The 26,807-nt window shown below is 41.7% G+C and overlaps 1 protein-coding gene across 2 annotated transcripts in view; it reads right to left on the minus strand.

Moving 5' to 3' along the window:
- The window catches only part of LOC103357833 (paired box protein Pax-7-like), a 63,273-nt gene that overhangs the window by 31,601 nt on the left and 4,865 nt on the right, over positions 1-26,807 (minus strand). For both annotated transcript variants that reach the window (XM_008282553.1, XM_008282552.1), the window contains exon 5: positions 6,349-6,548. In XM_008282553.1, the coding sequence (XP_008280775.1) occupies positions 6,349-6,548 (200 nt within the window). The remainder of the gene's footprint in view (positions 1-6,348; positions 6,549-26,807) is intronic.

Below are 26,807 nucleotides of genomic sequence, written 5' to 3' on the forward strand. Positions count from 1 at the left end.
CCCTGTGATAGACTGGTTACCTGTCCAGGTGAACCTGCCTTCACCCTGAGTCAGCTGGGATAGACTCCAGCCCCCCATGACCCTAGTGAGGATTAAGGTGTAGAGATGATGGATGGATGGATGGATGGATGGATGGATGACCTTTCTGTGTCTGTTCACTCACTGTAGCCAAACAACAGCTCTACTTCTCTGCTGCGTCTATGATTTTGTTTCTTTATTTTTCCCATTGGTCATTTGCAGAATTGCAGGGGAAAAACAGACCTTCATGTACAGATAATGGATGGATGGATGGATGGATGGATGGATGGATGGATGGATGGAGAATTGAGTTCTTTCTCACATGACTTGTGTAAAATTACAGCAAAGCATCTGCATGATATACAAAAATCCAGCGCTGTCACCCAGGAAATACATTAATGCACAAGTGATATGCAATAGAAATGTGTTCAACATGAAGAAAAATGTTAACGCTTACATGAGAGGTCATATTCTATCACACAGTGTACGCTGCAGAGCACAAGTGCCAAAGTACTTTAAATCTTCCAAGCTTCCAACCACATTACTTTGCATGACAATTTAGACCCACATGGATCTGGCCACAGTCAGAAGACAATAGAAGCAGATGGACAACAACAATTACACACAATGCCAGTAGTCCAACAGAGGGTGGAAGGTTCACTGATTCTTTAATCTAAACTGTTGATATTTAAAAGCACTTCACTGTGAAACGACCTCAATATTAAAACTCCCACTGCAGGCAGCAGACTCCAAAGAAGGACGGATATAGTGATCAAAGTAGTTGAGGACCCATACACTGGAGGTATTTTCAGTAGTTTTCACCACTGTCCCAACACAACCTGTTTGTACAACTCAAACACTGTCAAAGGAAACTTCTGGAAGAGACTCATGTCCATCAATCAGAGGTCTCATGTCAGCTCTACAACACCTTCAATAATAACTGTACGAAACATTACAAAAAATAAAACAGCAGTTGGATCTAAACTCTTAATATGCTGAAATTCAAATGTTCCTAACTTCTGCTGAGCTACATGCTAATTCAGTTCAACATCATTTATGGTTTCATTTGTTTACTTTGATCTGGAGAAGATAATTCCAATTTTTTGTTTGTTTGTTAGTATGTTTTGTTTTACTTAATTTCATAGTTTTGTGGTTTAACACCAGAAGCAATGAACCAAACCAAATAAAAAGGACTGGGTGGAGGTGGTGACGTGACTTTTTGGGGGTTTTTTTTTATTGTTTTATTGCGAAGGAAGAAAAGTGTGCATTGCATGTTCTACTCTTAGTTTTTTCTCTTCCCGTTTATTAAATAACGTTAAACAATGTTATGTACCTTCTGCTGTGCTTTAATGACTGAACATCATTAAAATAGATAAAAACATGTCAACTCATACATTAAACAAGTCGCAAAAAAAAAAAAAAAGCTCAAATTTGTGTTCACAAAATTTATTTTTTTGTCAAAACATCCGATCTGACTGTACGACATCCAGTTGTAGTCACTGTTCTACTGAACTCTGTTTTTGTTCTCTTCAGACACTGGCAGCACTTTGTTAAGTTTAGGATTGTAGTCTGCTCTAACACAGATTGTGAAATGACAAAGGGCTGTGTATCGCCAAAAGCTAAACTGTCCTCTTTCAACTCAGCAGGGCGCTAATTTCCAAGTTCTTAATTAAAACCAACTAAAATACAGAAGCTCAGAGCAAGCAGCAGCTTGTTCGTCTGCAGGAACCACACTTCCGGAGCCTGGGTTCGTCTATGTTCCCCTGCTTGTTCCTCACACGCTGCTCCACACTGGGACACAAAGATAACTGCCTTTTTTTACCATTTAAGTCATTTGAATCAAACAGTACCACTCACATGTATTGATACATGTGTATACAGCACACACACACCACGTATCAAGAGCAGTAGCAGGAAGCTATGTATTGCCTCCAGCTTTCCACCCACCCACTTTCTCCAGGAATCCTCCTTTTTTCATTTGGAGCAAATGAAAACATGCCTTTCAAGTGGAGAACATCATTTGGACTTCTATTTCTGTGGAGGAGACTCAAATAATTAGAACAGGTGTTGTCGCCGCGGGCGCTTCTGCAAGAGAAGCAGAAGAAGTATCAACTCAACAGTCCCACTGCCGCCGCAGAACAAAGACCGTGGATGAAAGAGACTGTGACAAGTAGCAGAATACGAACTCTCCTCCAGTCACCTCCTCCTGACCACAGCGGCAGAGAACATTTAACTAAACATTTCATTGGCTGATTTTGTTATTGCAGCTGTTCGATTTATTGATTTAAAACGTATGAAACAAGGAACATGCATTTAAAAATTTTCAAAGAAATTCTACACAACATGTCTTTGACTCGCTGAATTTAATCAAACTCGAATCGCATTTGATGCTCCGCGCTGAATTTGCATGTTAAGGAAGACCTGACTGACGATGATTTGTTTGAAAAATGAATCAAAATTTAATGAAATTTAGAATCTGGCAGTAAAACACATTTCTTTGGCTGCCTCGGGCAACCAAGCGATACTCTAGGAAGTTACTGCTCCAGGTGAAAAAATAATTGCATACAGCCGTGTTTTCTGGACAGATTGGACCCACAATATGTAACAAGTTAATGTGTGAGCTGTACAAGGGCTGGTTATTACAGCTAGACAGAGCCGGGCTAGCTCTGTCCACTCCGGTCTTTATGCTAAACTAAGCTAACTGACAGACGTGTGACTGGTAAACTAACTCCATCCATCCATTATCTATGCTCACCATGGGGGGCTTGAGTCTATCCCAGCTGACTCAGGGTGAAGGCAGGTTCACCTGGACAGGTAACCAGTCTATCACAGAGCTACACTTAGAGACAGACAACCACATTCACACCTACGGACAATTTAGAATCACCAATTGACCTCAACATGTTTCTGGACTGTGGGAGGAAGCCGGAGAACCCGGAGAGACTCCACGCAGAACGATCCCGGGTGTCCTCACCGGGACGTGAACCAGCGACCTTCTAGCTAACGACGGTGCTAACCACCGAGCCACCTTGAGGCCCACCAGGAAAACTTACAAAGCTAAATATGTTCTTAAATACTAATAAAGGTCATTGCTTTACTCCCTGAACAGTGCACACATAACTAAAAGGAAACACTTGAATAAAAGACCACTGAGAGTCAATGCAGATGCTTTCATAAAGGACACACTGAGCTGTACGAGGAGGACGAAACTTAGGAAAATGATTCATGTAGATTTCATCGTTATAAATCTTGTACAGTGAAAAAGCATTTTGACTGTGTTTTGAGTGTTTCTAAAAAGAACTTGGAGTGGTTAAATTAAAGCTGCAAAAATATGAACGTCTCCACCACAAAAGGAAAATCCTCAGTGTTTGTGTGTTGTATGACTAAAGAGGCAAATGTTACCATAAGTTAAGACAGTTATGTGGAAATTGTGAGAAATTGATTGTCAGAAATTGTTGAAACTTTAGGACTTGGTGGGTTGAAGTGTTTTCATTCTGTTGTGCTTCAGTGCAACCTATAGTCCTCTCGTCCTTCACATCTGCTCACATATACTGTATTTCAATACAGACACATCCTGAATGAAGCTGTTTCGTTTGTTTGTTTTCATACTTTTCTGTTTTTCCCGTCAAACAGCAGAACAAGCATGAACTAGTAACCTCAACGCGGTCCATTTAGTCTACGTGGTAACCAGCAGCCACCTCAGAGACGTGTTCAAGCTGCTGCTAAAATCCAGATTTTATAACTGCTGTATCATCTGACAAAATCAACATGAGTTAAAAACAACAGCTGTGGTTAGGGTTAGACCTCTGGTGGAAAAGGGGCTCGGACAGCAGCAGTTCAACGGTATTTCAGAATATCCAGCTTCTTGGATTCACCTCCGTATGGCTGCCCTCTGCAACTAAAACCTTGGCCCCCAACTACCAGCCCCAGCTCCTGAGACTTTCACTGTTATCATGTCGTTGATTCAGAATCTGTAATACTGGACAAGCAGATCAAAACACTATGAGTGAGGTAAAAAAAAGTGTCACATTAACAAAAAACCCTTTAAATGTGTGTAATCCCAGCTAACTGGTCTTTTACTGATCAGGGCAACAAACTCTCATGATCGTCCACCTGCCTGTGAAACCTTTTCAACAGAATGTACAACCTGCTGGCCCACGTGCACCTCCATGCTGGCAGGAAGCCCTTCAAGTGTCCTTCCTGCACCTCAAGGGAAACCTCAGCAGGCACATGAAGGTCAAGCACGGATTGGACGTCTCACCAGAGGGACAAGAAGTTGTTCCAGAAATGGAAAGCCAGGGGGAGTATGAAGGACAGAACTTCAGCTTCACATCGCCAGATAATATGGTGGCTCGCAAAACCTCACTGAGCTCAAACATGGAGGACATGGAGGAGTGGATTGAAGGATTCAAGCAGCTACACTACACCTGGAGTAGTGATGGACCAGAGGACATGTTTGTTCCAGTCCCCTTTCTGATGTCCAGCAGCTTCCAGAATCCTCCAGGTGGTTAGGGGCTCGCTTCATTTCAAGTCTGCTTCCGAGCTGCTGGCTTGGGGCATATTTGCTTTGTACAGGAAGTGAATCATAGCTACCGTTTCATTTGACATTATCTTCCAACATCACCTTGCCCATGTCATAGAACCCCGATCCAACCTTCAGTGTCAGAAACCACCAAGAACAGAGCAGCAGCAGCTCTCTCATCAGTTCATCTAGTCACAGCTGAAGGTACTACAAGCAACCACTGGACACTGAGAGGATGCAGAGCTCATGGTACAGCTTTGAAATGAAAATTAACGACTTTTCCATTAAACTAGAATGAACAAAAATTCACCAGCATGAGGGCCTGCAGAGACTGCACATGTATTCTCCCACATGATATGGTGAAGGATGATTCATCTAACCACATCTCTGTAGACCAGTGTTGAGGCTTTTTGTATCACTGACTTCTCAAATGTGCTTTAATTTCTCTTTAATGAGGGTTTATGCACTGCAGCCCCACCACAACATCCCTCTCTGTGTGAATGGACTGTTCTTGTTGACACATTTGGACACTTCCTGCTTTGATTCACCCGATAGCCAAGAGTTGCTCTCCTGTTCTCGTAGTTTAATCGTAGCAGCTGCTTGAGTTCCTTGAAGACGTTTCATCCAAGAGGCTTCATCAGCTCTGACTGACTAGTTGGGAGTTCCACATACTGATATCCTTAAGGAGCCATTAACACCTGAGTTTCAATTGGGTGTTTGTTGCTCCTCCCCCTTGTTATGTGAGTCGTTAGTGCTCCCCCTGACACAAGTCTACTATTAATCTACAAGACCTGGATGACTGAGAATCTTCACAGACGTGCTGCTCTCCTGTGTTTCCTTCCACTAATGCACCATCACCAGTCATCAAATGTGTGCTGCTGACCTGTCTGTTCCTTTTCATTGGAGTTTATCCCAAAGACCTAAAAACAGATGTCACTTTGATTGACACACTAACCAGGTGTGCAGTTTGTGACTGAAGGTCCTGCCATCCATGACCCAACGACGAACCATCTGACGAAGCCACTGAGGTGTTTCCTTCCTGCTCGTGCCACAGAGCATGTATGGAAGCAGTGAGCTTGTGTGGAAGCTTCTTTCTACTCATTTATTCAAGTTTCTTTGCATTAAACAGATAATTCTGAGGTCTGCAGGTACATGAGCTTGGTGGCCGTGAGAGCGTGGCACGAAAACCAGCTCTCCTTGTCTTTGTTCTCCGAGTCTTGAAATGATCTACATCGCTGCTGTCACTTAAAGCTCCCCTGAGAGCGCAGACGACTGTGATCTGCTGTGAATTTCACCGAGAGTAGTGAGCTCCAAAGTGGTGGGAAAACAAATTCCAGCCAAGAAACTGGGGGAGTGAGACATGCACGAAGAATGCAGCCCCTTCTCCGCCGCCGAGCACCTAACAGCTGTTGGTGGAGCTTTACAGTATTTTCCTCCAGCGCAACTGGGGCACCATGGAGCTGTCAAAACTTAACAGAGACCAAAGGCAGGTTTCTAAGCCGAGATCTGGCCAGCTGACAGAGCATCTCCAGCATTATACTGACACCATTACATTCTCTGTTTCAGTCATGTTGTGGTAAAGGACTGACATATTACGGAGGAGTCTATGGGATGGCGCAGATTGGTTTGCTGTTTCAACATTTTAATTAAAGGCAGAGTGATGTCATTGAAACAAATGAAAGTCCTTCATTTTTTTTCAAGCAGCATGATCTCAATTCCAGTCCCCAGTTTCAGCAGGTAAAATGGGGGACAAGAAACAGAAACAGAAACAGAGTGGACGACCAGACAATTGGATGTCAGTGTATTACCTGGACCCTGGCCTCAGTCAGTTTAGTCCTCTGCGCCAGCTCCTCTCTGGTGTAAATGTCAGGGTAATGTGTTCTTTCAAAAGCTTTCTCCAGCTCCTCCAGCTGCTCCGCCGTGAACGTAGTCCGACTCCGGCGCTGCTTCCTCTTCAGGGGGAGGTCAGGCTCCGACTCCACATCCGACGCTTCGTCCATCCGACTGCCTGACATCAAAGACACATACAAGCACGTCAGCATGTTTTAGGCTCTGAATATGTTATTAAACACCTTGAGATCTCAATCTAACGTGCCCCAGATGAGCTCTATGGTTGGTTGGACTGGTTGGACTCAAAGCTCTCAATTCATGACATCTTATTTCTTCCATTAGAACCCGCTACTTCCCATAAATTTACTCACCCTCAGCTACCTGACTAAATCAAAAGTCTGCTCCTAAAAATAGTCAATTGATGACTATCGGGGATGAATTCTAGCGTCAGTAGCAGGTTGGTAAGTTTCTATTTATGCTGTAATGTAAGATATTGACACAAATCATTTACTTATTGGCTCCAAAGTAGGGATTGATTTGTTAAACTATTTTTTCAATTGATCAATCATTTAAAAAATTAAGCACAGTGGATATAGTTCTATATGCTGATAGGGCTATTCTTAACCACAGACTTGTGACATATCCTGCAACAGTGCTTTAGATGTACAGGCCACACAGCTGCAGAGTCACGAAGACGCTCGCTACAGCTGGAAGCCTGGTGGTGGCCCATTGCTAGCTAAACCCCTACAATGCCAACACTAATCTACTGCAGTCGGAGCTACAGCATAAATCACAGCAAACAAACCACAGTCTTCCATCTCATTAAATAGTCAAGAGCCCCCTGGTGGCGCAACCAGGTACTACAGCTCATCGACGATACAATTTCTGACGTGCACGTCCTTTGTCCTTCTGCATCATCGGTCAAAATGTATTTTTACAGTTTAACTGTAATGCAGCAATTAACTATCAACAACAACTAACTGATGAATCACTGACATCCCTATGCTAAAGTGTATAATTATGTATAATTTGTGCATTCATACACACAATAAAGATAGAGATGGCGGCGCACATGGACGCAGCGCCCCCTTCAGGAGACAATGAGAGTGTCTTGTCTATCCCAGACGTTCAAAACTTACAGCCAAGAGACTTTGCTGAACATCAGGACAGTGAACGTCGCTAAAATTGCGGCGCTCGGGTGTGATGTGGACATGCTACACCAACACGGAGTCCGATCGGAGACTACGCCGGCAGTTACCCGAGAGAGAAGGAAGCGGTACGAACGTAAACAAAGGAGGAGGAAGAGAGCCGGGATCCATGCTAGGCTAAAGGCTAACCCCTCCAGACCAGCAGGACCGTCCTCCTGCTCTCCAATGTCCGCTGATCAACAGCTTCATTCCACCAGCTGTCAGAACGCTGAACTGCTGATCCAGATATGCAAACACTTATTCATTTAATTGCTTTAAGTTTTTGGATCCTGAAGAAACGCTCTCTCATCTTGTCTCTATTGTTGTATGTACAGCAACATGACAATAAACTTGATTTGATTTGACAAACTAGTCATTTGCAGCACAGTTAGTTATCCAACTGAACTTTAGGTTAGTTGTGATCGACCCATTGTACACTGCGTTAACAGGGAATAATCTAAAGCAACAAAACAGAAATGACGTCCACAGCAAACAACAAATCGGGATACCAGACACGCAGGGCAGCACACTGGGAATATTTGAAAACCTCAGCATTTCTGTGCCCTCACCTTTAAGTTAAGGCAAAAAAACCTGATTTTGTTTGGGACAAATAACAGACCACTAACAGAAGAACCAAACAGAAGGTTCTTCAAGACTTTTTCAAGACATCCAAGAATCTAAACTCGGTCACAGCTGGTCACATTCTGACAGCCAAGCTGAGCTACTGCCAGATCTGTATCATATCTGTGTGTTTCCAGACGCTGTTTTAAGTCCCATCATGTGGAAGTTAAATGGATATAATGCAGCAAAAGGCCCGGCTACAGTTTCCCACAAAGAGAAGGAGGCAGAGGGCACAGGGACAGATGATGCTTCAAATAACACAGCCTTCAATGGTTTCACCGACAAAACAATTTTCTTGTGCTCGGTAAGTACAATTCTTTATCAAAACCCGCATATCCCAGCATCCCCTGAGGCACGGTGCTAAGAGTTGGAGTGGAATAAGGGGTGCTAATCTTTTCAGACCACCTTGGTGATGTCTGTAGCACCATTCTTTAACAGCGGGCCTCGGGGCAGCCCAGACACACTGGCAGGATGAAAATAGTTCCAAATTTTTTTATTTTTTTTTATTTTTTTGTGCAGCTGGTTCCCCTCACATACAATATGTCCACCGCTCACAGGGCTGGTTGTTGAAGTTAGTCCAAATTCATTCCTAGAATTCTTTAAATACTGCAAGAAAATTATCATGTTTTGTTATTAGAAATGTCCTCAGGAAGTAGTTTAATAATCTGTCTGTGTCGATGAAAGGTTTCATTTATTTGTTTTGTGGTCAGTGGTGTTAACTATAGTGACCAGAAGTCATCAGCTCGCCTCTTTGGTTTGCTAAAAAGACGTGTTTATAATGATATGACTAATTAGTTCATTAGGTTGTTGTTCTGCATTCCTATTGTTTGGAAGTGAGCTGAGTAGGTCTGTTAGCTCATGTAGCAGTTTGTTGCTGTGCCTCATTGATCTGAGAAGGAACGGTGCTCTCAATGTGAAAATGCGACTGCTTTAAGGTATTGATGTTTTCTAATGTCTGGCCAGGAGCTCCATGTTTGACCATCACCACCAACCACACGTTTATCCAACCTTCTGTCAGGAGAAACGCTGTAGTTCTCCGTTTCTAAAGCCTCGTTTCTACTCAGCTCTGTGTACGTATGAAGAGTCCATTTGCAAAAACAGATAACTCCATTTTTGTAGATTTTCAGAAAACTTATTCTGTTGTTGTTTGCTTGAGAAAATATCAGTCAAACTGAGTGGATTTGACTCAGTAGAAATGACAACAACAAAGATAACTGAAGTTTGATTGATATTGTCTCAGGTAGACGATGGAAAAGTGGGTTTTCTGAAGGTTTGTGAAGACGGAGTTATCTGTTTTTGCAAATGAACTCTTCATATATGAGTCAACTGCAGGTCTGTTCACTCCTGTTGGAAATAGCAGACAACTAATTGACTTTTTCTTTTGTTCCAGTCCAGGATTTGCCTCAGACAGGTTGAGAGATTTGACCTTTTATGGCAGATTAAGATGCCTGGTGCAACAAATAAATTAGCTGACAGGCTACTGTACATTAAGAGTAAAGAACAGCTGCTGTCTCGCTCAGTAAATTATTTAGAATAGCAGTAGTAGAACCAAGATACTGCGACGACACATTGAGTTGTTAGTCATCCCTCTGCCTTTGTGATTTTTTACTTGAAAGAAAGGAGGAAAGCAAAAAGAATAAAATAAAAAAGAATTTCATCACGACACTAAAAGCACGCTGCTCTAAAGCAGGCATATGAAACAGTTTCATGTTGTGGTAAAATTGCCAAAATTAAAGTCCAACAGTGACACATAGAGCCAACGTAAATTTGAGCATCGACATCCAAACTGCCAAAGGTTGAGTTTTTATAAAGAGGCAGTCAGTAATGCAAACACATGGAAACCCCACGTTGTTGAAGAATGAAGGGCGTATCTAACATCAAAATGAAAACCTTTCAGAGTGACCATGACGGTGGTCCTGAACCCTCCAGTGAGTCTCAGCTCCAGGTAGAGCGTATTGAAGACTGGGTCACACACGTTTGGAAGAAGTTCAGAGCCCATCACACAACTCGGGAAGGTAGACGTGATGCATAAAAACACACCTCAGGCCACATTCACTGGTATATACATAAGAAAAAGGAAGGAACTGGTGTGCAGCCTGCGTGGACAGCTGGATCTGTTCCGTCACACGGGCATGAAATGGACAACTGCTCTGGAGAGCAGAAGCACATCTAACACAGTGTGACATGCAGAGAACCTGCAAGACTTCTGTCATCACAACGAGCACAGAGGCTGGAGCTTAGAATATTCATGGCGCATTGTGGTTCAGTGAAACAGAGCACCGGCCGCAGAGCGTGCACGTTTTCCCACAGGTTATTGATTTGTTTGTTTGAACCGAGTGCGTTCGCCGCGTCGCAGAAACCGGTCATGTGCTGGCGAGGTGAGAGAGAAAAAGGCCCATCAAACTGGCTTAGACAACTACAGGGTCGGCTCTGTAGTTTAATTAAACAAGGAATTATGGGATTAGTGTGAGGCTCCCATTGCAGGCCACTGGAAGAGTCTCAGGGAGAATATCTTTTTGTATTCCCCCCCTAGCTACCCCCCTTGAAAGCTCCCACTAGAGAATTCTCAACGGATTACATGTGCCTGCAGGACATGCTGCTGCATTAATTAAATCAATTCTTTCAACATTTAGTCCCCACAAAGATTTGTTTTTCTAAAAACCAAGGTTAAAAACATATATTTTCCCCCCACGCACAACTTTTAAAAAAGCCTCAATATACAATATATGTTTGTTGCTGCTGGGTCGGGGGAAGGATGGGGTGGTGGGGGGGCGGGAGGGGGGGGATTGCTGCAAAGCAATTTGGCACTAACTCAGCATGACAACACTTGAGGCTGCTGCAGTGGGCTGGGATCACTTTCCAAAAGGCACCTCAGAGTCCTCGGGGTGCTGCTGTGACAGGATGGACTCTATTTGTTTTCCCTCCACATGCTGCTGGATTTAGGGCAGGAGAGGGGCAGAGGTGGGAGCGAGGGAGGGAGGGATGGGAGCAAAATGAGGCTTCCTTGCCTCACAGTAATTTCTATCTTTGGCACTTCTATTCTTTCTCTGCGTCCATGCTGCATGCATTTGGCCTGTGTGTGAGAGGAAAGGCCACGAGGCTTGTTATTATTTTGTTTTTTTTTCTTTCGAATCTCCTTACTACCAAAACAGTCACTTCTTCTATTTTTTTTTTTTCCTTCTAGCGTTTCAAAATAATCAACATATTAACAACCCGGGCACAGAGAGCATATGGTGTGTACATCCAACAAAAGTCTGGAACAGTTGCAGGATTTGACATGCTCTGAGGTTAGCATTGATGGAATATTCCCTCTAACGCTTTAACCACCAATTAAAGACAAGTTCAGAGCAAACAAACAAAAGGAGCAGTGTTTTCTATCTAATTAATCTGGATCTACTCTTGGTTTGATTTAGGTTTCGGTTGTTCAAACTGATGACGCACAAATTCAGTTGTCCTGCCACCTGCAAAAAATGGTGTCGGGAAGAAATCTGCTCAGAAGTTTAGCTATATGTGACAGCACCTGGCTCCTCCCTGTTGTGGTTATTCACTGTAAGTTCAAGTCAAACATCTGCCAGGATTTATGGCTCTCCTGGCTTTTGATCCTTTACTAAAATAACACTAACGTCACAGAGACTGGTGATGCTCAGTTGTGGCTTTCTTTCGTTTTCCTTTGTCTTTTAAATGGTGATGTTTTCTGCTTCTGTGATGGTTTTTTTGGGTTTTCTTCTCCTCATGAACTCACACATTCAAGCACTACAGCTTCACACACAGGTGATGCCAGTTAAACCAGTCTAGTGATCAGATGGTGGAGACTGGGACGCGTAATGTTTTGCAAAGTCTTCCTCACTTCCCCTGGATTTTAACAACATGAAAGACGCCATTTGTTTTGCTAAACGTAAAGTCTGTGCAAACTTAAAGTCACCGGTTCACAGGAGAAGGATGACGTGTGGACAGCGGCACATGCAACGCTGAAATATGAGAAAATTTAGATTCAAAATGGTTTATACAACGTTATAATGAAACAAGATGGTGCCGGTGAGTGCGGTAGCCTCTGGCACGTATATAGTTTTAGTATTTTATTTATTTTTTCCATCTCCTTTTGCATTGTTTGAAAATTTGATTTATTTTTTTTATCCATTTCTCTCTCTATATATATACATACTCATATATATTTAATTCTTGTGTGTTTATATTTTTATTCTTATTCATCCTCTTAATACTGTTTCCGTGTGGTAGAGGTACGCAAAGCATCTCACTGCACGTTGCACCACGTATGACTGTGTTTGTGACCAATAAAGGCCTTGAATCCTTGAAAGTATCACAAATTTATTTACCAGAAAGTTCTGCCCTGAGCGCCCACATGTGAAGGCTGCTGTGTTTACAAGTAATGACTGGAAGTATTGTAAACAAACAAACATTAATAAACAAAAAAAATGTCTATTACATTATGTATTTATATATTAGAAATGCTAAATAGTGGGATGTAAAGCATTACCAAATAACATTATTCAAATACTCCTCACTGTTAAACATTTGTACGTGCACCACTTTCTACTTTCTAGTCTAAAATAAAACATTGGGAACCCGGTATACGTCTGTGCTTTGGCAACACAGTTCAATTTGAACTTGAATAATACGTGTTCTGCCTTTAGGTTGTCCTCCCAGAGCGCAGACTTCGTAAAAAATTAGGTCACATGAGAGTGGATTTGTTAAAAGCGGAGCCGAGAATGAATTGAATAAAGATTGGACGTGTAAATGACAGTGCACGTCGCGGCACACAGTGTGGCAGCGTCTGGCCAGCCTCGCCGAGAACCTGAACAGCATTGGAGGTTTGGTATCACATGCTAGCAGCAGCCCCATGCTCGCTTTGGAAGACAGCACAATAAGGATCCCCAGGATGAAAGAGAATAAAGTTTGACAGGCCAGTGGATCAGGAGGGTCAGCTCCTCTCTCCAGCTGATAATGGAAAGCAGAGATTATGGTAATGAGACAGACGCCTAGAGCCGATAGAGGGGCTAAACCTGGACTTCATCTTTGTCTCCACCAGATCCCTCGATTGGCATGCTATGTCTTATCAGGAGAATAGGACGGCGATGCAGCTCCCCACACACACACACACACTTTCACTCGCAGGATTTCAAATGTATAAATAGCTAACTGTACACTTTGGTTGCCCACAGCAGCCTGTTTATGTTCGAGGCTGAATACAATCAGCGCAGAGAGACAACCGGGCTTTAACATTTTATCAGAATACTGACATTGTGAGCAGCGACTACACACACACACACACACACACACACACACACACACTCTTCCTCCACACACACAAAAAAAACAAATCTAATTAAACAATTAAGGCTTCAATTCTAGCCAAAGCCAGTAATTCATTATTGCAGTAAAATGAGCCATTCTGATGAGTTAATAATGATAGTTGTAATTCCATGTCCCCGTGCTAGGGAGGAAGATTTATCACCAAATTAATACCCACTTATGTTTTTCACAACGCGCACTACGGGCGAGTTGCGTCCTACTGGATCTACAGCTTTCAAATTTCCCTCCTTCCGGTACTGAAGAATGAAGAGTGGACCTGAAATGCAAGCGGTGGAAAAAAAAAAGTCTGGATGGTTGCTGGTGGAGACACAAGAACTAAGCAAAGTAGAAACTGTCAGATAAAATAAACCCGTTGGTTGCCAAATATTTACTAGATGTGTTAAATGTCCTCACAGTAGGAGCTCCTAACTACAAGACCCCAGAAAAGGAGGATCCAGCTTTGTTTGGACTTATTATTTGACTGGTTGGTTATTAATTTGCTGTATATACTTTCCGTGTGTTTTATTTCCCATCATGCTGTTTCCAAACCTTTTCTCCACACTGACTGGAATTCAGTTCTGGTGGGAAAACACTGGATCCTGTTGGGCTTTTTGTTTTTTTTGTTAATTAAAAACTATTACTATATTACTGTAAACAAATGTAAAGTAGTGTTTTTTGTTAAAATCTGTAAAGTACTATGTAATTATATGATGTTATTAATCTGACCGTGTGTTTCACATTTTTTTGCAAGCATGACAGTAAGCAAAATACATTTTCAGCTATTACCAAAATACAGAATAAAATCCAAAGAATAGATATTTAAACTCTCACATAGAGACTAAACACCACAGAGAATCAAAATAAAACCCTCTACACATACAGAATAAATAATCAGAAGGCGTACAAGTTAAAATGAAAGAAACACTCACACTACTCCATGTTGGACACCAGGGCCTTAAACCTGTCCAACGGGATCAGACTTTCTAATCTCAACAGGTTTTGAGTTTTGTTCCAATACTTGGGTGTGTTTTCCAAGACTATAACATCTTGGGCCTCTAGTTTGATGAGAAATTGATCTATAATTAAAAAGATATTCAGGTAATTTTCCTTAACAAAGCTTTGTAGATGAATAAAATGCTGATGAGGACCCTGTGAAGCTGAAACTGGTTTTAAAACATCAACAAAATAAATCAAACTTTCTTTTTACGCCTTGATGCATCGACTATCTCCTGGAGCCCTTTAAGGTCCCCTGAATAAAACACCAACATCTTTTTGAGAAAGTGTAGAAGACTGTTTGGATGGTTCACGGGTCCAAAACCCATCGTTCATCAAGCTGCCCAGTAAACAGAGAGACGACACAAGTCATACGCCGACGGACTGCCAATAAGACCGCAGCGTGTAAACAGTCGGTTCTGGGGGAGAATACCAACGACAGTGTGCCCCGCTCGGACCAAGACGTGGTGACAAAAAACTGACAGAGCCGTGGAGTTCTGAATGAAGCCATATTAGTTCCAGTATAGTTACACTCGGGACGCTTTCAGCCTCGCTCGGTGGTGTCTGGACGCTCGAACGGGCCGCATCAGTTGATGAATTTATTAGGATAAAACAACGTCTTTCTCACAGAACGGCCTGTTGATGCTTCGGTCTGGTCCAAGAGCTCGGTTTGGTTCCTGCTTTGGCTCCACCATCATCATCATCATCATCATCATCATCATCATCATCAGCAGCAGCAGAAGTAGCAGCAGCGGCTCCACAAGAAAATGTAAACGGGACACTTTTCCTTTACGTTTGCAAACTTTTAAATTCGTCATCCCTCCCCCACGTGGCACACTAGAACTTTCCTTCCACATTTATTTCTGGTCTAATACGTATTAATTTCCCAGTAGCCGCTCTCTCTGGGTAAAACTTAAAAACTTAAACTTCAAATTTGTGAAACGTTTTCCATCTTTTATTGACGAAAGTGAAGATTTTTGTATGTTCAAGACTCGTGACTGAAACATTTCGAGCCTTTTTGTGTGATTACGGGTCATAGCTCATGAAAATCAGACCTCCAGTGTCTCAGACTATTTAAAGTTTGAGTAGATTACTAAACAAACAGCATAAATATCGTGTAACTCTCTGTCTAGTTCAGAGAAGACTGCAGAAGGCGATCATCAACAGCCTCCACAAGGAGTCGCAGAAAAGATTGACTGGAAGGGAAAGGTGTGGTTGGAAAAGGTGAACAAGCAACAGGGACGATTGCAGCCTTGAGAGGATTGTCGAGAAAAGAACAAGAAGTTGGAAGATGTTCACGAGGACCGAGGCTGGTGTCAGAGCATCAAGAGCCACTAAACACAGACGTCTTCAGGAAAGGAGCTCCGACTGTCGACATCAAGACGCTCCTGAACCAGAACGTCTAGAAGATCTCAACTTAGCTGAGGAGAAACAGAACCGGACTGCTGCTTGGTGGTCCAAAGTCCTCTTGTTGCATTTCATTTGGAAATCAAGGTCCTCGAGTGTGGAGAGACTCCAAGGTGGTTGAAGTCCAGCGTGGAGTTTCTGACGTCTGTGATGATCGATGGTGTCATGTGTTGGTTTACTGAGTTTTATCAAGTCAACGCAGCGTCTACCAGGAGGTTTCACAGCTCTACCGCCTGCCCAGAGTCAAAACTACCATCAGATGGTTACTGCTGTGTTTGATTGGTCAACAAACTCGAACCCTAACTCAAGAGAAGGAGGACAAACGCTCAAACCAAAACTACAGACAAGCTGACGGCTGCCATCACAGCGACCTGGACTTCAGTAACACCTCATGGTGGTAAACAATCAAACAATCCAAGAACTGGGTGTATAAATGAACAGACATTTCAGAAGTTCAACGTTTTTATTTCTGCATTTTTTAAATGATTTTAGAAAATATTGTAAGAAAGTAGATTTCTAACGTTCACGAGCTTTAATCCGTAATCATCTAACTTAAAACAAAAAGGGTTTGAAATGTTAGTGACAAGTCTCAGGTGTTAAATCTTCATTTTCTTAAACAAATAATGGAAACTTCCAAACTTGTTCCACAATGTCAAGTGATGTCATTTAATCCAGATAAATTTTTATTGTGCCAACATAAGTCATGTCAGGGCACTTCACCAGGTACAGAAAACACTTAAACTCACCTCTGTTATACCTTTATCATCTTTTAAAGGCACCACTAACCGAGTCCTGTACCTGCTTTTAGTGTATTTTATCTTTGAGCCTTTTATTGTTATGTTCTGTTTGTGTATTCCTTTTATTGTATTTTCTGTTCTGAGCCAGGTCCTTATTGTAAATGAGAATTTGTTCTCAATTAACCCACCTGGTTAAATAAAGGAAAAATAAAAAAAATTAAAAATAAACTTCACTTTGTAAGGTGAAGACCTCAGAACGTTATGTTAAGGAGATAAATCCAATAAATCCAACAGTTTTCTTGGAGCAGACATTTAGTGACAGTGGGAGGAAAATACCATCAGTGGTAGTGGTGGTAAAAAATTATTATTATTATTATTATTATTTCCACTGTAATGTAAGAAATCATCAGCTCTCTGACTGGACAGACACCACCACAGGTCAATGTACTTAACATTTACACATTATTTTCCAACATATTCACCATCTACGTCACAACAGACCAACAGAGAGGCAGCAAACTCCTGCACATCTCCTCTCTGCTGTCCTTAGCCGCTGAAGAGCTTCGGCTGCGAACAAACCGAGGACAGAGTGGAAAGGTACTGGCTCTGGCCCTTTCTTTCAGCTATCTTCTCTCAGGCTCTTCAGAGGCCTCTTTCTGGTCAGCTGCCTACAAGTTACAAAGTGGGCTCATCTTAAACAACAGAGGCCCGGAGCCTCACAGCGCCTTTGAGGGCCAATAGAAGCAGCACCTCAGGGGGCTGCTGGCCATGAAAGACCGTGAGCAGTCCTGTCACACTCTGCGAGGCTTCAGTTAACACTTCTCGACTGAGTCACTAAAGCCGAGCAGCCAGGCAAAGTGCCGTCTGCATATTTAAGAATTAAAGAGGTCAAATGGTGCTGAGGCATGACATGAAACACGTAGATGGGGGAGGCTGATGAATCGCACGCAGCTTCTTCTTCTTTTGATTTTATAGAATTTCTAACAGTTTTCAGAGATATTGTTTTATATCAATGCTATAAAAAAAATTATAGCTGCAGCTGGAAGGTTTCTATTTAATAAATATGTATGTATGCCACAGGTTCATGTAATTTTTACGCCTGTACCAACAATACAAAGCCTTGAATTGAAGGTCTAAACACTCAACTAATTGAGGCCAAAGCCAAAGTTTTAACAATTATTCAAAAACACAAAAGAAAACTAAAATCTGCCAGTTGGCATCCAGAGCTGCTCTTTCAACAAAAGGCCTGAAATACAAGTCCAAATGGGCAAAACGGAGCCGAGGCAGAGACCAGCGCTGCTGCTGCGACGCCGCCGCCGCCGCCGCTGCCTCTGCACACGCTCCTATTCACACAGTTCGGTATTGTTCCCGCCTTTGTTTCATTACAGCTCCGACACAATGGCATTTAGCGGCAACAAACGCTGCGAGAAAAGTGTATAGTAAGCAGCAGGAGTGGAGTGTGTGCAACGCTAGCAGTTTTAGAAAGTGGCGAGGAAAATATTTGCCAAAAGATTTAGAAACTCTTCGAATAAAAAATAAAGAAAAAAAAAAAGAAAAATCCAAATTTTTGTTGTTCTACTTTGAAAAAAAAAAAAAAAAATGCGTCTGACAAACATATGGTCTCCCAGAAAGCCCTGGGAACGGTTACAGGCGAGCTGCTACGACGTGCTCTCAGTAAATGCTACACAGAAACTGGAACTGAACTCAATCCGGCCCACACAAAGATGCTGGCTTTATCAGGGCATTATGTCTTAGCAAACTGCTATTAATGCAAAGTCTTTATCTTCTTTCCTCCCCAGGCACTGGCACGCATGTGTCTTTATTTAGCAGATAAAAAAAAAAAAAAAAGTAGCCATAAACAAAAATTTGCCGACTGTCAATATAAATACTGATAGAGATTAGAGCGAGGAGCAAATATAATAATAAGAGGCACTCTTAAGATATACTCGACACAGCAAAGCCCTCAGTGGACAGCTGCAGGCTTAGAGGAAGCAATTGCAGAAAGTTTTAAGGAGCAATAGCGTAATCTTATTTTGGAAGAAAGTAGATTAACAATCAGAGCAGTCCAAAGAAAATGAAGTGATTTGTGCTTGTTGACCATCTTTAAAAATTCTGGTTAAAAAGCTTTGAAATGCACTTTGAGACGAGGTGGTGGAGGAGGAGGAGGAGGGTGGAAGGATAGGTGAGCTGTTCATTTGCTGCTTGTCGCTCCAGAGGGAGAAATATTCCTGCGTGGGGCCTCTCGTCATACATTTGCATTATATAGTCGGAAACTGGTCCTGCTTTAAATGATTGTAGCCGGCAGTGAAAGCAGCTGAAACACACTGAAAAGTCAAAGCAGGAAATCAGGGCCGACTGAGGCTGTTTAGAGATTTAGTTGTGACTGATGAGTCTGTGACATCCAACAATATGGCAAACCACGAAAACAACAAGTTGTACTAAATCTATCGTGACATTTTCATTCTTAAACTACTTCTATCTTCAGCTTCTATCTTCATTCCCCTCTGTGGCGTCGTCTTTTTAATCAGTTTTCCATTTTTATTGTGTGTATTTTTATATTTTGAGTCTCTATACGTGATGTTTTCCTGTCGCCTCATCTCTGTGTTGCATTCCTTCATTATGTAAAAGCACTTCTGTTCTTATAAAGTTCTATACAAATAAAGTTTATTATTATATTATATTAATACTTGGGAAAACGTGATATAATTAAATGGTTTCGTTGCAGTTAAAGAAGCAAAATGAAGACTTTAGCTGTATTTCTAAATAATTCATAAACGCCACAGACGTCTAGTAATCGTGGTGTTAGATTCATCCTCGCTAACTGTGATGATGCTGATGTTATTCTATGTTTCCCTTACGGTCAACAGATCTTATGTAAAAGCCAAAAAACTTGTCTGTCTCTCACTGTCCTGTCTTGTTGGTGGTTTTCATCTCCAAGCCTGCTTTTGCTAAACATAAGATACCCAACAAACTGGTTTCATTGTGAAGAGGCAGCTTCACCAAAACACCTTAAATTTGAGGCAGCAGGACAACGTGTGTGTGGAATAAAGTCAAAATGTGGGTTCATATTTATGTGGCAATATTAGTTAATGCAATACATTCATTTGGTTCTGCACTTTAGGACTTATTAAGAAGTAAAAACACCCACAATACCCACAGACGTATCCTCTAAAATGCAGCTTTTGGACCATTTCAGCCACAAACGTCTGCAGCTCCAGGTGTCTGTACCAGGAAACAACATTTAAGCAAAGAAAAAAAAGTGTTTTCCAGTTTTGGAATCTGACTTCTTCTAATCTACGCATCCAGTGTGAAAACCAGTCTGTCCAACCTGTGACTGTGTGAACCAGTGCAGGTTTTCCTCCAGCGTGAAACCAACGCCGCCGCCGCCGCCGAGCGCCGCCTCCTGCAGCTGGCTGCCCCAAAATGGCTGCGCCCACGACTGACCATCACTCTCACAGCTGGTGGAGCGGAGAGCAAATTTCTGATTCGCAACACTCGGAGGACATGTTTATTGGCTTTGTGCACGAGAACAAAACTCTTTCTCTTCTTCAGCTGCAGCGATAACGACTAATTAGGCTTGAAACGGGGCCACCGTACTTCAGATCACATGACACAGAGTCCATCCAAAGTGGAGGAGGTTCATTAACACATATGTCTTTATCTTTTCATACATGTTCTGTCTGTAATGTCTCCATTTGCTCCAGCTGGGGGATGAGATATTCTAATTTATTATTATTTATCATGTTCTTCACCAGGGAATCCCAAAATGGAAAAATAATAATAATCTAAATAAGCTGTAGTAAAATGCAACCTGAAACCTTGACTGCACTGACAGTCACTGTCACTGTAGGAAATAAGAGGAGAGGTGAGGATTTTAGGATTGGCTCTCAGCCTGAGAGAGCAACCCAATGAGCCAAACTCTGCAAATAAAATAAATGAAACTAAAAAGAGCGTTTGGTTGGTTTGGAGAGACAGAACACGAGTTTCCTAAAATCCTACGATCACCCACTGCCGGGCCCTTCCACCTGCCCGTCAGACCACTTCACAGATGGTCACCCTGTCAGCTGGTGGGTTATCTCTGCGCTACACTCCACTCCAGCACCTCCCCAGAATGTTCTGCTGATCCACTGACTCTTGTAGTGACACCGAGGCGTCCCACTGTGTGGAGGAAAGGCCGACTCATGACAGTTCCTGAGTCGGCGAAAACGAAGTTCATCGACTCGTTCTCTATTTACAAGACACTAATGATTTTTCTTTTTTATATATATATATATGCCTGTGAAGACTTTTTCCTCTCATTCAATTACACTTCAATCTTAAAAATGTTTGTTTTTTTTTCATAATAAACAGTCAACAAGCTTCACGAAGGCCAAGAATCAACCTGCAACCTGCTGTGGTTACCGAGCAAGTGAAACAACAAGATAGAAGCTGGTTTGTGAGGTTCTGTCAGGCAAGAAAGGAATTATTTTAAAAAGGGGAAAGAGAGACGAGTGCAACAAAAATATGTATGTGAGGAAAGAACGTCACATATTGAAGAGCTTAGACGACAAAGTAAAGCGCTCTGAACACACAAAGAGCGCCGATCGCTGACGTCTGGACTGAAGAGTGTGTTGCTGCTGCTGTGTTGTTCCTCGTCCTGGTGAGGTGCACAACTCAGCCTGGCCACAGCTCGACCTTCCTGTGGAACTGCAGAGCCAGGAATTCATTTTTTTTTAAGGAAAAACCACTAACCATCAATTGTTAAGGTGTCTCCAACCCTCTGCTAACCCTCTGAGTTAAATAAAAGCCCATCAGGTGTGCAACATAAATTATCTCTAGTGTTTTCTTTTCTGATTTCTCACAGTCAGTGTTATCCTCACATACATTTGTCCATTACGCAAAATACTCAGACGTACTGTTAGTTTTATCAGCAGCCTCCTTTCGTGAAAACAGCACAATTAAAGGCCCACCGCTGTTCTCAACAGTTCTGCTCCATCTCCTAACGTTGTTTATTTCTCTAAACAAAACCATGTGATCAGGAGGTAAACCAGAACCACTGCTGAGGTAGAATATGTCTCAAGTAGTGCGAGGACACCTGCTGCTTGGAGCGGCTGCAGGAAGCACAAGGTTTCTGATTCTACAATGACAGCAGGAAAAAAAAGAAAAAGAAAAAGAAAAAGAAAAGAAAAAGTGTAAAGTGGACCACAGCAATCCCTCCCACTGCAGTTGCATATTCATTCAAAGCAGGAGCATTAGAAATGCCGATCAGCTCAGCAGCGCAGAGGAGAAGCTTTCCTTTCAGCATTTTGCTGTTGTCTAGCTCAATCGTGTCACTTTGAGGGAGTCTATTCAGAGGTATTCATGCATCTGCCTTCGGGCCACAATGGCCGCCACTTTATAAACTGTCAGCCTGCTTGCCTCAAGCCTTTGGTACATATTGTTTCCTTTCTTTAATAAACTTGGAGGAGTTCATCAACTCCTTCAATGGAAAACGCAGCCGCAAAATAACAGACAGGCCTCCTAGCCCGCTTGACAATTTTTTTTTTTCCTCTTCTTTTCTTGTTAGCAACTATTTGCGTATCAGCAGACCTCATCTGAAAGCAGACACACTGCTTGTTTTCTGTTCACATGCTTGCCCTCTACAGCTGCTTGTACAGGAGGAAAAATACTGACTTCAGGGCCAACGTTAGTGAAAAGGGAACATTTTACGCGTTACAGTTCTACCAAATGATAGGAGAGGAAAACGGACTCACCTGCACAGTTTGAAGCTAATCACACGTATACAGTCACAGAACCAGTTTAGATCGACTAAATAAATCCACAGGCAGTCTGAGGAAGACTCATATGAGACACACAGGTGCAGTATGGGTAGTGTGGTTCACTAAATACAAGGCAAACACCGTTCTGACTGGTTTAGTTGTTTGAACAAATATATTTACTATATCTGTCTAGAAGCTAAAACCAATATCTCCACATCAGATTTAGATATGACTCCCTGATTTTCAACATACAGGGTTACTCATGACAGACTCATCAGTGGAGCAACAACCTCTGAAACTCTTATTGTCTTTCAGAACAAACCGGTGAAATTGATTTAAAAGCTACAAACCTACAAAAACAATTAATTACAAAGCGATAAAATGATAAAAGACGACAAAACAAAAGCACCAAAACACAACTCCTGACATGAAGCACATCACTGAGGTCCATAAATTCCATAGTTCTTCAAAAACCTTTATTCTGACCCAGAGCAGGTCACCAGTCTACTCAACGAGACACATGTGCTTATCCTCACATCTAAGGCCTTTTTAGCATCACCAGCTAACCCAAGCATGTCTTCGGACTGTTGGACTGTCCCCCGACCAGGATTCAAACCCAGAACCTCCTCGCCGTGAGGCAACAACTGCAGCACCGTGCTGCCTAAAGTCACCATTTGAATAAAAAACTAAAATAAAAAATATTCCCACTACTTTTCTTTTGTTCATACTCAACCCGTCTGCTATCTTAAGTGCTTCTAAACTTCCACGGATTGGGAGGTCTATCAAAATAATACCCGTACCGCGATATGACACGAGTTACATAAAGCTTGTCTGGCGGTTGCTCCCTGCTGCAGTGTTTCACTTATTAGATGGTTGTTAAAGTAGGCCACAGAGAGTCCTGGTTGGTAAAACACTGCACAGCTACACCGAGATACGTGCTATTGATTCATATTAAAGTGAAGTTTGTAAATGATTTTAGACGTGGCGGGAGGAGCATCCTGACCAGTAATCCGAGGTAGCCGGTGCAGCAGAGTGCGATCCACGAGGTCGCAGCACGAACAATGCTGGCTTCCCACCATGACCGCAGACTGTGATAAATATGTGGCTCAAATTATTTTAATGCAGTGAAGGAGAAATGGCCATTAATCCACTTTCATACCTTTCAGCAGCGTGAACATTTACTCTCACCCCCCCTCCACTCCCACCACCCAAAAAAAAAAGAAAAAGAAGTCTTTATGCACCAGTAATCTCTGTATATTTAGGGTCATTTTCTAGCCAATTACACTGGATGGATGTATTTAGCGAATGTGATTTTCTCTATAGATTGGTGGAGAAAACCATGAATAAGCCATCTAATAAATCCACAGACCCCCGTATGGAAATTTTTAAACAGGATTTCAGAGATGCGTTTAGTCGCTGGGTGAAATGATTCCTTCGCTAACGTCGCTGCTAATGTGAATAATCAGTTATAAAGGCGCTGATTTTTCATCCCAGTCGTAGATTCTCTTTTAAAAACAAAATAGAAGACGTGTAAATCGATATCACATCTGGCAGGCAGCCTTTTTGAAAATAGCTGTGATGTAATAATTAATTTTAGCTTCGTGAGTGTAAATCATTTCTTTTATTTGTATTAATTATTACTAAAGCTAACACTCAGGATAAAGAGTTCATGTCCTCTGGATTTTTTTTTCTGGATTTCTACAGACTTCCTTCCTTTTTTTTTTTTTTTTAACACTTCATATTTTGCCTTTACAATAAACCGAAGGACTGAGACTCATGGCCTCAATATTTCTATAATCCAGCCTCCCGCCATGATGTCTACTTACATTTTTTTTTTTGTCCAAATCAAGAACATTTATTTATTTTATTTTTTTATTCTCAACACCATTTCTTCTTCTTTTCTGAGGATCAAAAGCTATATTTTAATTGTCCAGTTAGACAAATCAACATGTAATTTACTGTAAACATGCAGATGATCTTGTGCAGGGTTTTTTGTTTGAAGAGACACGTACTTTTCATGTAAAAAATAAATGCAGTTCAGAATAAACCTGGAGTACATTGTCTTTCTGAAGCAGCAGAGTATTTTTGGACAGAAGGATTTTGTCGGGTGGTGGGGTGGGTGGTGGGGAGCTGCATCTTTTAAAGACAGCTAGCGTTTGATCCTGCAGCTAGCTGCGTGAGAGCCGAGGTGCAGGAAGAAAGCTGCCCGAACGAGCTGCTGCCGGCTTCTCGGGCCGCGTTTTTGCTGGGAAGCCAAATGAGTTGGATTAAAGCAGCGTGTTGACAGTGAGGCTGCAAACAAAGCAATTAAGCACAAGAGGAGATGAAGTTAACCTCTCGGTTTTCCTCCTCAAAAACAGTCCTGCAGTTTTTTTTGTTTTTTTTTAGAATTAAAAATCAAAAAGACCCTAGAATGATTTTTGTTTTTTTGTCAAATTCACCCAGTCATGGCTCTCAGCCCTCTCTGCCTTGTAGCATCTGGATCCATCATTGCAACTGGCTTTTCCACACTTGTTTTGTTGCACATGACTATTTGCACTGCACTCCACACAGGACTTTTCTTGACATATTACACTTATTGCACATTTTGCATTTTAGATTTCCTTATTGTTTATTTTTTCTTATGGTTACATTTTGCATTTTATATTTTCTTATCGTTTATTTTGGCCTATTTATCTGTATTTATGGTGGTGGTAACTCTAGTTTTGTGCTGTAACAACCAAATTTCTATCTATCTATCCATCTATCTATCCATCCATCCATCTATCTATCTACTTCATCATGAGCTCCATTAAAGACCAACCCAAGTGCTAACACTATATTTGTTGTCGCCATATTGTGCGTGCCGTTGTTGCGGCTCCTCCATTGTCCTGTTTGCGTCTTTAACAAATGGGATGTTAATGAGATACCAGAGGCTTCTGACTGCCCTCAACCCCGTTTTGCTTGTTTGCTCTTTGTGCACCGTTCCTCTTTTGTTGGCTGATCAGCTTCCCATTGGGTCGCCAGACAATATTCTTGGCATTTGTCGGCAAAATGAAAGAAGGATTAAGGGATGGCTACTGAACACTCCATGGCAAAGAAGTGGGCTGCTATTCTCCCATTCAAAAGCCCCCTCTCCCAGTTCAGCAGCTCCCCTTTATATATATGTTTGTTTTCTCAAAGACGCCATTGAGAAGTCCCCAAGTCCTACAAGAAATAAAGGGAAGTCAACAAGTAGGTCAGGCCCGACAAAAAACGCTGATAAATGTCGAGGAAGAAAATACAATCAAGGGCCTCCTCAGTTGTAATTAGGATCGTTGTAAGTGGGATGTAAAGCTTTGCAATTAAGGATTATTTCATTAGATCAGTGCATCAGATGCTTATTGATCTATAACATAAGGCCCGTTAATGTCTTCAGATGTCTGTTAGATGAACAAGAAGAGCAGCCATAAGTCACATCTGGAAATTAGACGATAAGGAATAAGAGCTGGTTGATCACTATTATTATTATTATTATTATTATTATTGTTATTATGATGCTGTAAGAGCTGAATAATAAATAGTTAATTATCTCCCAGCATGCATTTCTGTTTTCAAAATTAATAATTTAAAAAAAAGCTTTAAAAACATTTATTATGGACAAATTACTGACTGTGGCACCAAATATTAGTTTCACTGTTTTATGTGTAACTTTAAATTATTTTTGCCAAATTGCGACTGAAAATATTCTCGTTAAATCCTGTTATTCACATAATGTATTGTGTGTTTAAACAAGTAATGCAAATAATAAGTGTGATCTATGAAGGCTTCTCCACTGCCAGGCTGGTTTTCACATCTTACATTTTATGGAAAGTATTTTTAAAAAGTGTGGAAATGTGTAGAAAATGCAGAATGTGTTAAATGAAAGGTGTTTTGGTTGGAATGGAAATTAAAACCTGCAAATATTTATACATGAATTAGTTTATAAAAGCTCCATGGTCTGCTCTAATACTTATGCGGGTGTTCAGTTGTTTTTTTTTATAGAATATTTTATTTTTTTTATTGATCCCCCATTGAGGGAAATTTACGTTAATACAAAGTAAGTAACTAAAAACACCTGGCCGCCACGCTCACGGCGCCATCTTGGAAATAGTGGAATCTACGACCTAAATTAACGACACATAACCAAATTAAACACGTTCATGTTCCAGGCTTGTCATGAATGTGTTTTTTCCATCATTCTCCTTCCCTGTGTAAGTCCTCTGTTGCTCTGCTTTATGCTCGTGTTCCTCTGCGCTGCTACAGTGACCCAGTTTCCCCAAAGGGATCTAACGCCATCCTGCCAGTCTGGTAGAGCCTTTATTTTACTCAAGGAGAGAGACCTTAGTGGAGGAAGGTTGGCTGGACTATACCCGTGTGTCTGGTGTTCTGGCCGACAGGACATGGATCATATCTACTCTACATATGTGCACATTTGACCTCATTA

Source organism: Stegastes partitus, unplaced genomic scaffold, assembly GCF_000690725.1.
Source record: "Stegastes partitus isolate 25-593 unplaced genomic scaffold, Stegastes_partitus-1.0.2 Scaffold276, whole genome shotgun sequence".
In the NCBI taxonomy this organism is placed as follows: domain Eukaryota; kingdom Metazoa; phylum Chordata; class Actinopteri; family Pomacentridae; genus Stegastes; species Stegastes partitus.